Source organism: Mauremys reevesii, linkage group 1 (genome assembly GCF_016161935.1).
Source record: "Mauremys reevesii isolate NIE-2019 linkage group 1, ASM1616193v1, whole genome shotgun sequence".
NCBI lineage: Eukaryota > Metazoa > Chordata > Testudines > Geoemydidae > Mauremys > Mauremys reevesii.
The window spans coordinates 447607-462979 of record NC_052623.1 but is presented as its reverse complement, the minus strand read 5'-3'; the positions used below and the strand labels follow the sequence as shown (position 1 = coordinate 462979).

Here is a 15373-nt window from a genome sequence, read left to right as displayed (position 1 = left end):
GGGGGGGCCCGGGTCGACCCCTCCGAGAGGCGGGATGCTCCCCACCCTGAGTTTTGGGTTTACAGGGTGGGCACGGGGCTGCCCCTCCGGAGCGAGTGCCTTGTTCCCCTGGAGGTGGACGGGAGGGAGGTCACTGGGTACTGGGACACGGGCGCAGAGGTGACGCTGGCCCGGCCCAAGGTGGTGGACCCAGATCGGATGGTGCCCAACACCTACCTGACCCTGAGGGGTGTGATCGGGACCCCATTCAAGGTGCCTGTGGTGAGGGTACACCTGAAGTGGGGGGACAAGGAGGGCCCCAAGGACGTGGGGGTGCACCCACATTTGCCCACGGAGGTGTTAATGGGGGGGGATCTCGAGGACTGGCCAAGTAACACCCGGGGTGCCCTGGCCGTGAACCGTAGTCAGAGTCGACGCAGGGCTCTGCACCCTGACACCGGGGAAGGTACTCTGCCCGAGGCACCGGACCCTGACCCAGTGGGGAGGGAACGCCCAGGGACAGGGCTCAGAGAGGCTGTGGCCTCAGACCCAGCTGGTGAGAGAGAGCAGATCCCCGTCCCTGCCCCAGCGGCTGAGTACCAGGTCGCGGTGCGGGAAGACCCCTCCTTGCGGAGGATAGGGGACCTGGCCAACCTCGGGGGGGGGGGGGAACAGACCATGGGACGAGGTGGCCGGAAAAGGTTCCTGTGGGAGAAGGGGCTCCTGTACCGAGAATGGGCTCCCCCAGGGAAGATGGAGTCAGGGGGGATCAGGAGGCAGCTGGTGGTACCCCAGGAGTATCGCCACCAGCTGCTGTGCCGGGCCCATGACATTCCCCCCTCAGGGCACCAGGGAGCCTGGCTTACCCAGCAGCGGCTGCTGCAGAACTATTACTGGCCTGGGGTCTTTGCCCATGTCCGGCAGCACTGCCGCTCCTGTGACTTCTGCCAGAGGGGGAGGAAGGCCCGGGACAGGGGGGAGATGGCTGTAAGACCCTCGCCCCACCCTGAGGAGCCTGTGCGGAGGGGGGCCAGGGTCAGAAGGGGGGCTCTGAACCGAGAGAGCCCGAATCACAGCCCCCCCAGACTGGAACGTGGGGAGAAGGCCCCAGCCCAGCGTGCGCCCCAGGGGTACTGGGGTGGGGAAAGGGCGCGGGCGGCATAAGGCTTCCCCCCTGCCACCTGCAAGTGCCCTCGAGTCCCCCCGACCTACAGGGGGGCAGGAAACTGGAATGACCTGGGGTAACTCTCCCCCCAGAACGGGGGGGACCCTGGGGCCTCTCTGGGAATGTAGGTGGGTTTGAACTTCCCCAGGTCACTGGCTGGAGTGACCCTGCTCAGTTCGGTCTCGAAGGGGGGAGAGGTGTGACGAAGTGGGACTGTTCGCACTGGGGGCTGGGTACAGATCCTAAGTATCTAGCAGCAAAAGGCCATGCAGCAAATGCCTGACACTCTGTCTCCTAGCAACTGATGGCCGGGCCCCTCCCTGCAAAGGTGCTGGCTGAAGGTGTTGGAGACAAAGGGGTCAGGTGACCTCCTGGCCCGGGAAAGAAGCGGAGGAGAGAGGAGGGGCCGGAGGGGGTTGGACAGACTGGAGCTGGCTGGGGAACAGAGGGGAAGCAGAGAGAGAGGGCTCTGATCCCCGATGGGGGTTATGGGGCCCCAAGATGGACCTAACAGGGGTGGATCCTGTTATCTGTGCCTGCAAGATCTGTGTTGGACTGTGTTCCTGTCGGCTAAATAAACCTTCTGCTTTACTGGCTGGCTGAGAGTCCTGGTGAATCAGCAGGGAGCCCGGGGGTGCAGGGCCTGACTCCCCTACACTCCGTGACACTGGGGCAGCCGGGGTCCCAGGTAACGACAGGGCCGGCCTTGTCACGTCCTGTCCCCTCCCTGACACCCGGGGCAGCTGGCGTCCCAGGTAACGACAGGGCCGGCCTCATCCCGTCCCGTCCTCTCCCCGATGCCTGGGGTAGCCGGTGTCCCAGGTAACGACTGGGCCGGCCTCGTCCCGTCCCCTCCCCGACGCCCGGGGCAGCCGGCATCCCAGGTAACGACTGGAGCTCCTGTAGGCCAAATCCGGAGCTGCCCTGGGCTGCAGCAGTCAGAGCCAGGCAGTGGCACTTCTTGGTGCTGCCAGTTCCCACATCCAGGAGCTGCTCCCTCTGGCTGGAGGGAGGGGGCCGTGTGTAGGGTCAGTCCGTCTTGGTGCGAGGGCTGGAGATCAGGGTATAGACTCTGGATGCAGGGGTTGCTAGGAGTGGGGTTGTGATGAAGTGGGACTGTTCTTGCTGTGTTATGGGTTTGCTGAGTGGGGCGTGTTGGCCTGGTGTCGGGGACTCGAACCCCAACAGCGAAGTTCGTTGTCTGACCGCAGAGAGACAGGCAACACCAGCAAGGTCCGAAACAAAAGCTCTTTATTGACAAGTGCACGTGTCAGTAAAGAACTGCTCGTATCCGAAGAGAACCAGCAGCCTTTACAGCTTAGTACTAGCCTATATAGACAGTTTTATTACGTCATAAATTATTCACTTCACACAACCCATATCCCACCCCCCTTTGGTTAGTAACAAACCCTAATAACAAAGCACATCTGTCTTTCTTTATAATGTAAGCAAGTTGTGATGCCCCAGCAACTTTCTTATCAGCATAGTTGCCAAGCACCAGACACTGGAAGACAGGAGTTAACGCAGCTGGTAACTTGAGGAATGCACCTCCCTTTCTTATCTCACTTTTTCCCAGGGCTTTATGAAACATGCTGACTTCAGTCAGATTGGCATAACTGGTTTTGTGCTACATCTTTATTCAGGCCTAACACTGGGAAGGATGCAGGGGAGTTTTCCTGGGGCTGTCTGCATTGGGGAAGGGAGGAGACCTGAGCAGGTAACCTGAGAACACGGGGGGGGTTGGAGGCCAGGGGACACCTCTGCCCGGGAACCTGGACAAAGGACACAACGGCTGGGGGAGGAGCCGGGGGGAGGCTGAGTGAGGCTGGAGGGAGTTTCAGTTCGGAGCTCGCTGGGAAATGGAGAGGGGCGCCCTGATGGGGCTGTGGCCTCCCTGGGGCCCCAGATGGACCTAACTAAAGGGGATCCTATTGTTTGTACTGGCAAGACCTGTTTTGGACTGTGTTCCTGTCATCTAAATAAACCTTCGGCTGAGAGTCCTGGGGAATCGCAGGAAGCCGGGGGTGCTGGGTGTAGTCTCCCCCCCACACTCTGTGACAACTCCACCAGCTGCCTCCTAATTCCCCCTGACTCCATTTCCCCTGGGGAAGCCCATTCTCGGTACAGGAACCCCTTCTCCCATAGGAACCTTTTCCGGCAACCTCCCACCATGGTCTGTACCACACTGAGGTTGGCCAGGTCCCTTATCTTCCGCAAGGAGGGATCTTTCTGCACCTCGGTCTGGAACTTGGCAGCTGGGACAGGGATGGGGATCTGCTCTTTCTCATTGGCTGGGTCTGAAGCTGCAGCCTCCTTGAGCCGTGTCCCTGGGTGGCCCCTCCCCACTGGGTTAGGGTCCTGCACCTCGGGCAACGTACCCTCCCCGTTGTCAGGGGGCAGGGCCCCTCGCCGGCTCTGGCTACGAGTCACGACCAGGGCACCATGGGGGTTGCTTGGCCAGTTCTCCATGTACCCCCCCCATTAACACCTCAGTGGGCAAATGGGGGTGCACCCCCACTTCCTTGGGGGCCCTCCTTGTCCCCCCATTTCAAGTGTACCCTCGCCACGGGCACCTTGAATGGGGTCCCGCGCACCCCCGTCAAGGTCAGGTAGGTGTTGGGCATCACCTGATCTGGAGCTACCACGTCGGGCCAGGCCAGCGTCACCCCAGCGCCGGTGTCCCAGTATCCATTGACCCTCCTCCCATCCACCTCCAGGGAAACAAGGCACTCGCTCCGGAGGGGCAGCCCCGCACCCACCCGGTAAACCGAGAACCTGGTGTCCGGAGCATCCAGCCCCCCAGAGCAGCTGGCCTGGGGCTCTCCTCCCGCCTGAGCAGTTGATAAGCTGCCAGCCCCCCTCCTGGGTTCTCATGTTACATGCTCAGATATGCTCCTTTCCCCAATGCAGGCCGTCCCAACTCCCCTGCAACCTTCCCAGGTCAATAATCCCCCTAATACATCAAGAACATTCCCACTTCGTCACAGGGGTGTACAGGATCTGGGAGCAGGACTCCCCCACCGGGGTGGGGTCTGGGAACAGGACTCCCCCTGAGGGTGGGGCTCCAGGTCTGGGTGTGGGGCTCTCCCCCGGGGGGCAGGGATTGATTGGGGCCTGAGGCTCCCTGCTGACCCTGCCTTGTCTCCTGACAGCGCTTGGAGCAGAACTGCAGCACGGCCCAGGGGGACGCACTCCTTTGTGCAGCCGCTCTCTCCTACATGGGCGCCTTCCCCCCGCCGCGGCGCCAGGAGCTGCTGGAGAAGTGGCAGGATATCTGTGCCAGGCGCCAAAGCTCCCTGGGGCCAGATGACGTGCGGAGGTTGCTGGAGAAAGAGCTGCCCTGCCCTGGCCCAGCCCCCCGGGGCCCAGCCCTGCTGCCTGTGCGCCAGGATTTCAGCCTGCTGGCCCTGCTGAGCTCCGAGCGGGAGCAGCGTGCGTGGGACAGGGACCAGAAGCCGCAGGACCCGGCGGGCCGCCAGGCCGCCCTGCTGCTCCACACAGACACTCATGCCTGCTCCCGCTGCTGGCCCCTGCTGCTCGACCCTGACCAGCAGGCCCTCACCTGGCTCCTCATGGCACAGAAAGTGGAGGAGGGTGAGTGAGGGGAATGAGAAGCCAGGCCTGGGACCAGCCCCCCAGCCCAGCTCCTGGCCCTCTGTCCTGGGTGGGGGCGTGAATGAGCCCTCTGTTGTCAGGTGCCAGTGGCTCTAGAGCGAGAGGTTGTTCCTTCTGCACAGCTCAGGTTCCTGGCGTCTCCTGAAAAGTTCCCCCAGCCCCACCGGGGCCTCAGGGAAGGAAGGGCCCTTCTGCGAGCCCCTTTTCACACTCCGAGTAGGAACCTTCTCCTGTCTCCTCCAGATGAGTCCCGGCTCTTTGCCGGCTCGGACACGCTGTCCAGTGCTGAGGAGTCAGGGAGCAATGAAGAGTCACCTGAGAAAAATCTCCAGGTGCTGTCGGCTACAGACCCCAGGCTGGAGCAGAACCTCCTGGCTGCAGCCAGTGCCGGTAAGGGCGGGCATGTGAGCCGTGACCAGCTGCAGTGCAGGGCGTGGTGTAGACACTGCATGCCCCCAGCATGCCACTGGGCCTGACCTGTCCTCTAGAGCCTGGGCCCCCAGCACACTCCCCCTACAGACAACTGGCCTCCCCAGAGATGGCGGCTCCAGGCCTGCAGTCCCTGAGTCAGATGGTTATTGCATGCTGGGGCCTGTCACCTCCGGGAAGTAGGGAGCAGCTGAGGAGGGCTGGGCAGGCGATGGGGGTCAGGCTGTGGGGGGCTGGGCAGGCAATGGCAGTCAGGCTGTGGGGGGCTGGGCAGGTGATGGGGGTCAGGCTGGGGGGGGCGGGGCTGGTGATGGGGGCAGGCTGTGGGGATCAGGGGAGGCAATAGACTGGGGGGCTGGACAAGCGATGGCAGTCAGGCTGTGGGGGGCTGGGCAGGTGATGGGGTCAGGCTGTGGGGCTGGGCAGGTGATAGAATGGGGGCTGGGTAGGCAATGGCAGTCAGGCTGTGGGGCTGGGCAGGCAATGGGGTCAGGCTGTGGGGCTGGGCAGGCTATGGGGGCTGGGCAGGCAATGGCAGTTAGGCTGTGGGGGCTGGGCAGGCAATGGGGGTCAGGCTGTGGGGGCTGGGCAGGCTATGGGGACTGGGCAGGCAATGGCAGTCAGGCTGTGGGGGCTGGGCAGGCAATGGGGTCAGGCTGTGGGGGGCTGGGCAGGTGATAGAATGGGGGGCTGGGTAGGCAATGGCAGTGTGACGGTGCTGCCCGTGGGAGCCAGCTGAGGTCACTCAATCAGGGTGAATTGCAAACCAAACGGGGCAGAGAAACCCCAAACGCTGGTGGTTATTCCAATACTTAGATTTACCAACCAGCACAGAACAGCTTCTCTAGTACCTCACTGGTCACTTAGAGTCCAAACCCCGCAGTTCCCTTAAAGTGCCCAGCCTCAGGCCTCCGTCCAGACACACCTGTCAGATATATGATGATGATTCCTGAAAATCTGATCTCATCATATAAAAGAAAAGGTTCTTCCAATCCCAAAGGATCAGCCACATGCCCAGGTCCAATTATAACTTAGCTCTTACCCAAAATACACGCTACAGCCAATTATTAGTAACTAAGCTAAAATTTATTAAAAGGGAAAAGAGAGAGAGAGTTGGTTAAAAGATCAATGTACAGACAGACTTGAATTCAATTCTTGAGGTTCAGCTACACAGCAGAGATGAGCTTGTAGTTGCTAAAAGTCCTTTTAGAAATAGTCCAGAGGTTACAGTCCAATGTCCATATTCAGGGTGACTCCAGTCAGTGACTGGGGATCTCAATCCTTATGGCTTAAGGTTTCCCCCTCTTGAAACCCAAAGCAGATCTGAGATGAAGCAGGATCGTGTCCCAGGTTCTTATACATTTCCAGCAGCCTTTCGGCCTGAGAAAACAATAGGCTTATCTCCCAAACATCCTGGCAATTAGCACAGAGTAATTTATCCATTAACAGTTCAGATACAGGTTACCACAACCTTCAAAGAGACACATAGACAATAACACTATTTCACTCAAGTATTATTATAAATGTTAATATTCTTTTTTTGATCTTTGAATTAAAACTATAGCAATAGACAAGACTTGTTTGTTTACATTACACAACCTGAGCAAACATCTCCCCTTCTACCTCTACCAATGCAGACTTGCATTTCAAAGCTCTGTTCATTTACATATCTTCCTAACCAGTCCTTAAGGTTCACCTATGGGTCAGGTCAGTCGGTGAGGTGAGTTGTTTAACTCTTTCTGGCCCTGTCACCTTTTAATGAGATATTATACTCATAACGTCACAGGCAGTCAGGCTGTGGGGGGCTGGGCAGGCAATGGGGGGTCAGGCTGTGCGGGACTGGGCAGGCGATGGTGGGTCAGGCTGTAGGGGGCTGGGCTGGCGTTGGGGTCAGGCTGTTGGGGGCTGGGCAGGTGATAGAATGGGGGGCTGGATAGGCAATGGCAGTCAGACTGTGGGGGCTGGGTAGGCGAGGGGGTTAGGCTATGGGGGATGGGCAGGTGACAGGGTGGGGATGGGCAGGCAATGGCAGTCAGGCTGTGGGGGCTAGGCAGGCGATGGGGTCAGGCTGTGGGCCTGGGGAGGCACTAGAATGGGGGCTGGGGAGGTGATGGGGGCAGGCTGTGGGGGCTGGGCAGACAATGGGGTCAGGCTGTGGGGGCTGTGCAGGGGATGACAGTCAGGCTGGGGGGGGGCTAGGCAGGCGATGGGGGGCGGGCCAGGCAATGGGGTCAGACGGTGGGGGGCTGGGTAGGCGAGGGGGGTCAGACTGTGGGGGGCTGTGCAGGTGATGGCAGTCAGGCTGTGGGGCTAGGCAGGCGATGTGGGGCTGGGGAGGCGATGAGGGTCTGTCTGTCTGTGGGGCTGGGTAGACAATGGCAGTCAGGCTGTGGGGACTGGGTAGGCGATGGGTCAGGCTGGGGCTGGGCAGGCGATGGGAGTCAGGCTGGGGGCTGGGAGGCGATGGGGGCAGGCTGTGGGGACTGGGCAGGTGCTGGCAGTCCGGCTGGGGGGGGCTCGGCAGGCGATGAGGGTCGGGCTGTGGGGGCTGGGCAGGTGACAGGGTAGAGGCTGGGCAGGTGATGGGGGTCAGGCTGTGGGGGGCTGGGCAGGCAATGGGGGAAAGGCTGGGGGGGCTGGGCAGGCGATGGGAGTCAGGCTGGGGGGCTGGGCAGGCGATGGGGACAGGCTGTGGGGCTAGGCAGGCGATGGGGACAGGCTGTGGGGGCTGGGCAGACAATGGGGTCAGGCTGTGGGGGCTGTGCAGGTGATGACAGTCAGGCTGTGGGGGCTAGGCAGGCGATGGGGGGCTGGTCAGGCAATGGGGTCAGACTGTGGGGGGCTGGGTAGGCGATGGGGGTCAGACTGTGGGGGGCTGTGCAGGTGATGGCAGTCAGGCTGTGGGGGGCTAGGCAGGCGATGTGGGGCTGGGGAGGCACTGAGGGTCTGTCTGTGGGGGGCTGGGTAGACAATGGCAGTCAGGCTGTGGGGGGACTGGGTAGGCGATGGGTCAGGCTGGGGCTGGGCAGGCGATGGGAGTCAGGCTGGGGGCTGGGGAGGCGATGGGGGCAGGCTGTGGGGGACTGGGCAGGTAATGGCAGTCAGGCTGGGGGGGGATAGGCAGCCGATGAGGGAAAGGCTGTGGGGGGCTGGGCCGGTGACCGGGAAGAGGCTGGGCAGGTGATGGGGTCAGGCTGTGGGGGCTGGGCAGGCAATGGGGGTTAGGCTGGGGGGGCTGGGCAGGCGATGGGAGTCAGGCTGGGGGGCTGGGCAGGCGATGGGGACAGGCTGTGGGGGGGCTAGGCAGGCGATGGGGACAGGCTGTGGGGGGCTGGGCAGGCGATGGGGGCACGCTGTGGGGGGCTGGGCAAGTGATGGGGGTCAGGCTGGGCTGTGGTGGGGCGCACCAGGGCGATAACTGAGGCCGTTTCCCCAGGGTTGCCTATCCTGCTCCTGGACTTTGAGAGGATCCCCTGCTGCCCTGCTCTCCTGCAGCTCCTGCAGAAGGAGACACTGCTGGGGGAAGGGGGCTGCACCCTGCACTCAGAGTCGCTCGGGGCGGTGCAGGTGCTGCCATCTTTCCGGCTTTACCTGAGCACCACCCTGCCGCTCCGTGCCTTGGGGAAAGGTAAGGGACCGAGCACTGGGCTTCCACCCCCCAGGGGACACTGCCTGTCTGAATCCATCGCCCTGCAGGAAGCTCCCATGAGACTCCCCCCTTGCTCCTACCCCCTGGGGCTCCCTGCCAGGGATCAGTGACAGCCCCCTACAGCTAGTGCTGAGCTGGGCGAAGCAGGGTCAGCTCTTCCCCTCTCTTCCAGGACTTGGCCTGGCTGGGCCTTTTGGGGAGGGAGGGGCAGGGCTGAGCACAGGGTGCTGGTGGGTGACTACCCAGAGCCTTGCCGAGAGGGGCTCCATCTCCCTGCTCCAGTGCAGTCCCATCTTCCATTGCAGACGCCAGCCCCATTCTCTGCCCCTCTGCGCCCCAGAGTGTGTTTCAGCCATTTCTGCTCCACGGGCATCTCCCCCCAACTCTTGCTGGGGGTGTCTGGGGTTAGGGTCTCTCTCCTTTGGCTAGGCATGGTCCCTTGGCTTGTGCCCACTGTCGGGGTTGGCAGCTTCCCCCAGGGACAGTCCCTGATGAGCTGTTCTGTGGTGGGATCCCCATTCAGGGTAAGTCCCTGGCTCATGAGCTCGTCTGGAAAGCAGTGTCTGCTGGGCCCCCAGGTGCGGGGCCCCAGGCTGTAAAAGGAAGTGGCTTTTCATGGCAGGTCTCTGCTCTTTGTATAGACATAGCTCATTATAAGCAGCCTTAGTCCTACCAAGAATGGTCCAGAGTTCCCAGTGGCTCTGCAGAGTTGCTGGGACCTAACTGGCCCTTGGCTTTTGGCCTCCTGGCCAGGGGAGAAGGACCCTGAGGCTGACAGGTGGAAAGGGGGCGACAGTGGAGAGGTGCGGTGCTGACTTTCATTCTCTCTCCAGTGCTGTGACTGGCATGGGGAATTCATAGCGCTTAAGGACAGAAGAGACCATTAGATCATCTGGTGTGACCCACGGACTTCTTGAAGTCAGCTGGCAGCATGCACAGGAGTACACAGTGGTCCATCCTCAGAGCTATATGGTCATTATACTCCCGGAAGGGTCTCCCAAGGCAAACAGATCTGAGGGGAGGTCCCAGACAAAGCACGGTCCAATCCCCCAAGTCCTCAACGGTGGATCAAGCAGAAGAAGGTCTTCGGATCTCAAAGGCTGTGAAAGCAGATGAAAGCTGCAGCAAGTTGGAGATCTCCAGTCGTCTCAGACTTTCCCTGCCACTGGGCCCCAGACCTCCAGGTTGTCATGATCATGTGGTTGCTGTAGGTGCACCAGCTTCCCCACGTTAAAGAAGTTGCGCACAGGCATCTACCACAGGAAATAACATCTTTGCAACCTTTCCAGCCCTGCGGCAATGGACTAGTGGTGATGGGGACAGGATTAGTGAATCTGGCAGTTCTTAACCACAGATCTTCGCATAGGTGGCGATAGTTAGATGGTCGTCTGGCACCTGGACTGAGACGGGTGCAATTCGGCAGCTGCTATCGCAACTGAGCAGTCCTCTTTAGGGTCCCCTCTGCTCACCGTGCACTGGGAGAGGGCTAGAAAAGGTGCCCTAAACCTAGGCTGTCTCACCCACTCCTGGCTGGATTACCGTGGCCAGTGGGATCTGCCTGTGTTTGAAGCTATAAAAATATGGTGACTTTTGCTCCATGGAATGTTCTCACCTTGATGGTGTGACGAACTAGGAATGTTCTCAATGTTTTCTCTGAATACTGTGGTGTGCCTCAGTGTCCCCTATGCAGTTCTTAAGTATCTAGCAGAGCAAAGGGCCAGTGCATCTAAATGCCTGACCCTCTGTCTCCTAGCAACTGATGGCCTGGGCCCCTTCTCTGCAAAGGTGCCAACTGAAGGTGTTGGAGACAACTAGGTCAAGTGACCTCCTGGCCCGGGAAAGGAACTGAGCAGAGGAGGAGAGGCTAGAGGGGGTTTGGAGTCTGGAGTTGGCTGGGGACAAGGAGTGAGGGCAGACGTGGACCCGGCCGAGGGGTCCAGTTCGCAGTACCTACAAGCTCTGTTTTAGACCATGTTCCTGCCATTGAATAAACCTCTGTTTTACTGGCTGGCTGAGAGTCACGTCTGACTGCGAAGTGGCGGTGTAGGACCCTCTGGCTTCCCCAGGACCCCGCTGGGGCGGGCTCGCTGTGGGAAGCGCACGGAGGGGCAGAGAATGCTGAATGCTCCAAGGAGAGACTCAGGAGGTGAAGCCGTGCGAGCTTCTTGCCCTGAAAAAGTCTGCTTCAAGGGAGAGGAGGCTCCCCAAAGTCCTGACTGGCTTTGTGGGGAGCAGTTCCAGAGCATCGCCCAGGGACTCCGTGACAGATGGATAACAAAGATAATGTACAGCTGGAAAGAAGAACTGCTCTTGTCGCCAGGGAACTTGCAAGATGTAACATCGACATGGCTGCCCTGAGTGAGACAAGGTGCCCAGATGAAGGTCAACTGAGAGAAGGTGGAGGCTACACCTTTTCCTGGAAAGGAAAATCTGCAGAGGACAGGTGCATTCGTGGTGTCAGTTTTGCTATTAGGAATAAGTTTGTCATTCAGTTTACAGAATTTCCTGTAAGAACCAATGAACATCTTATGGCTATTTGTCTTAAGCTCAGCAACAACCAGTCTGCTGTTGTCATCAGCGTATATGCTCCAACAGTCAATGCTGTTGAGGATATCAAGGAACAATTTTATACGGATCTTGACAGAGTCTTGACCAGCATTCCCAAGGAGGACAAGATCATTCTCCTCAGAGATTTTAATGCAACTGTCAGGCATGAGTCAGATCTCTGGAATGGCTACATCGGAAAAGGAGTAGTAGGAAATGCGTAGAACATGGCCTGATCATCACAAACACCCTCTTTAGACAAGGTGAGAAGTGTAAGACCACCTAGAGACACCCTCGCTCCAGGCATTGGCACCTTCTTGACTATGTTCTTGTCAGAGCCCAAGATTGGAACCGATGACTGTTGGCCAGACCATCGCCTTGTTAGATCAATCATGACTTTCCAGATCACCTGAAGGCATCACAAATAGGCAAAATCAGTGTGAAAGAAATTCAGCATCAAGTCCCTTCGAGATATAGTGACTTGGGAGAAACTTCAGCAGTATCTCCAAGAGAGGTTTGCCACTATGCCTACAGCTGATGATTATAATGAAAATTTCTGGAAGGGATTAAAGGCTGCCATTCTCTTGGCATGTGCTGAGTCCATTGACTATGTCACCCACCATCACCAAGATTGGTTTGATGAGAATGATGCTGAGCTTCAGGGCCTTCTTGATGAGAAACGAAAAGCTCATTGCATGTGGCAAAACAACATATCACACCAGCAGAAGAAAGAGTCATACAAGCAACTCAAGGCTGAAGCCCAAACGAAAATCCATGACATCAAAAATAAGTGGTGGCGAAAAAAGGCCAAGGAGATTGAGCTTTATACTGATAAACATGACCTGAAGAGCTTTTTTCAGGCAATAAGAGCCATTTATGGTCCATGCTCCCATGGTCCCACACCACACCGAGCGCAAGACAGGTCAACGTGTTTTAAGGACAGCGAAGCCATCAAAGCCAGACGGAAAGAGCATTTTGAGTCACTCCTGAACCACAAGTCAACTGTCTCTGATGTCACTATCAAATCTATACCTCAACGACTATCACTAATTGGGGCCAAAAGAAATCTGATGAGGTTCAACAAGGACAAGTGCAGAGTCCTGCACTTAGGACGGAAGAATCCCATGCACTCTTACAGACTAGGGACCGAGTGGCTAGGCAGCAGTTCTGCAGAAAAGGACCTAGGGGTTACAGTGGATGAGAAGCTGGATATGAGTTGACAGTGTGCCCTTGTTGCCAAGAAGGCTAATGGCATATTGGGTTGTATAAGTAGGGGCTTTGTCAGCAGATCGAGGGATGTGATCATTCCCCTCTATTCGACATTGGTGAGGCCTCATCTGGAGTACTGTGTCCAGTTTTGGGCCCCACACTTCAAGAAGGATGTGGAAAAATTGGAAAGAGTCCAGCGGAGGGCAACAAAAATGATTAGGGGGCTGGAGCACATGACTTATGAGGAGAGGCTGAGGGAACTGGGATTGTTTAGTCTGCAGAAGAGAAGAGTGAGGGGGGATTTGATAGCTACTTTCAACTACCTGAAAGGGGGTTCCAAAGAGGATGGAGCTCGGCTGTTCTTGGTGGTGGCTGTTGACAGAACAAGGAGGAATGATCTCAAATTGCAGTGAGGGAGGTTTAGGTTGGATATTAGGAAAAACTTTCACTAATAGGGTGGTGAAGCACTGGAATGGGTTCCCTAGGGAGGTGGTGGAATCTCCTTCCTTAGAGATTTTTAAGATCTGGCTTGACAAAGCCCTGGCTGGGATGATTTAGTTGGGAATTGGTCCTGCTTTGAGCAGGGGGTTGGACTAGATGACCTCCTGGGGTCCCTTCAAACCCTGATATTCTATGATTCTATGATAATCATGGGCCACCTTGAAGAAGAATTTTTGGACAAATGTGCCATGAAACCAATGATACACCTGAGATACGTCAATGACATTTTCATATTCTGGACGGATGGCTTAAACTCCATCATGGATTTCCACCACAACTCCAACCACCACCACCTGTCCATTGAACTCTCTCTGGAACACTCCCCCACCAGCTCAATTTCCTGGACACGACAATCAGCTTCAGTGATGGAACCCTACAGACAATTATTTACAAGAAACCCACGGATCACCACACCTACCTTCATAGATCCAGTAACCACCCCAAACACACCAAGAAATCTGTGATCTACAGCCAGGCACTCAGATACCACAGTATATGCTCTGAGGAGAAGTCTGGGTTATACACCTTTGTGATGGAGCAGGGCAGATTTGACCTGGGAATGTTGCAGGAGAGTTACATTGGGGATGGAGGACTTCCCCTGAAGGAAGCTCCCTGAGCTGTAATCTGAGCCAGGAGGGGGGTTGGGAGAAGTGACACCTTCTGCCCGGCAGACTGAACAAAGGAGAGGAGGAGCAGGGGGAGGAGGGAGAAAGCAGCTGGAGGAGTTTTGGGTTTGGCAGTTTAGGGCTGGGTGGTGGAACGCAGGGAACCCCAAGCTGGGGTCTAAGCTCCCTGAACCCCCAGAAGGACTTGACTGAGGGGTCCTGGCTGTACCTACAAGCTCTGTTTTAGACTGTGTTCCTACTGTCCAATAAACCTTCCGTTTTACTGGCTGGCTGAGAGGCACGGTGAATCCCAGGAAGAGGGGTGCGGGGCCCTGACTCCCCTAAACTCCATGACAACCTTAACACACTCAAAACCGCCTTCACCAAACAAGGACCCTCTACCAGAGAAGTAGATTGCATCTTGGAGCAGGCCACCCAAATACCCTGAGAGAACCTGCTTCAATACAGAAATAAAACCCCCTCCAACTGCACACCCTTAGTGATCACCTACCACCCCACTCTGCAGCCCATACAGGGTATCCTCAAACAGCTACAGCCATTGCCTTCCCCATCCCAGGAGCTGGTTCCCAGTGGGGAATCTGACAGACATGCCACAAATGTTTCAAAGGATGACCCCATCCTGAAATAAATTTCTCTTGAACCCCCACTGCTGGCCTTCGAACAATCCCCCAACCTCTCCAAGCTCATCATCAGAAGCAAGCTCCCCATAGACCAGGACACATCAACTCAATGCGGCACCAGCCCCTGCCAGAACAACAGATGCAAAACCTGCAGACATATCTCCACTGCTAGAATGAGAAGACTGAAGCAACGTCGGCATTCAGCAACTCTGCCTTCCCATCATCTTTGGTTACCAACTCACATGCTCCATTGAGCAGCGGACCCTCACCATCCCTGATCTTTCTTTTTTGTCTGACATATTTGAAGAATCTCTTCTTGTTATCTCTAACGGTCCTTGCCAGCTGTAACTCATTCTTTGCCTTGTCTGTCCTGATTTTGTCCCTACACGCTCGCACTATTTCCGTGTACACTTCTTCGATGACATGCCCCTCCTTCCATTTCCGGTATGTAACCCTCTTGGGTTTTAGAGGACTAAAAAGCTCCTTGTGCAGCCACCTTGGCCTTCTGTGGCTCTTCCTACCTTTGCTCTGCATCGGAACAGCTTGATATTAAGCATCCAGTATTACATTGTTTAGGACCTGCCAGCTCCTTTGACTCCTTTTATTCCTAATTGGTCTTTCCATGGGACCTTGCCTATTACCTCTCTGAGTCGGTTGAAATCCACCTTTCTGAAGTCCAGTGTCCTTGTTTTCCGGTTCTCATGTCCTCCTTTCCATAGGACCTTGAATTCTATCAGACCATGATCACTTCCTCCCAAGTTCCCAACCACCTTCGCTTTGCAACTAATTCATCCCTGTTGGTCAAAACCAGATCCAAAATGGATGCCTCCCATGTTGTTTCCTCAACTTTCTGAATCAGAGACTTGTCTCCTACACCCTAAGAAGTTGCAGGACATGAGAGCTGTCTGCCTGCCTGCTCCTCTCCGCATGCTGCTTTGGATGAGGTGGACTCAGCAGCTCAGGTGATGGCCATGGCCGTTATTCTGCATCGTGCTGCATTGCTGCAAGCTTGGGGCATCCTGGCTGAAGTGCAACG

At 57.0% G+C, this 15373-nt stretch overlaps 1 protein-coding gene across 9 annotated transcripts in view; it reads left to right on the top strand.

Moving 5' to 3' along the window:
• The window catches only part of DNHD1 (dynein heavy chain domain 1), a 238199-nt gene that overhangs the window by 214929 nt on the left and 7897 nt on the right, over positions 1–15373 (top strand). For 8 of the 9 annotated variants that reach the window (XM_039529722.1, XM_039529729.1, XM_039529697.1 and 5 more), the window contains 3 exons: positions 4297–4738; positions 5003–5149; positions 8625–8816. In XM_039529722.1, the coding sequence (XP_039385656.1) occupies positions 4297–4738; positions 5003–5149; positions 8625–8816 (781 nt within the window). Of the gene's footprint in view, positions 1–4296; positions 4739–5002; positions 5150–8624; positions 8817–15373 lie in introns of those variants that run through there. The other variant, XM_039529757.1, reaches the window with a different exon arrangement.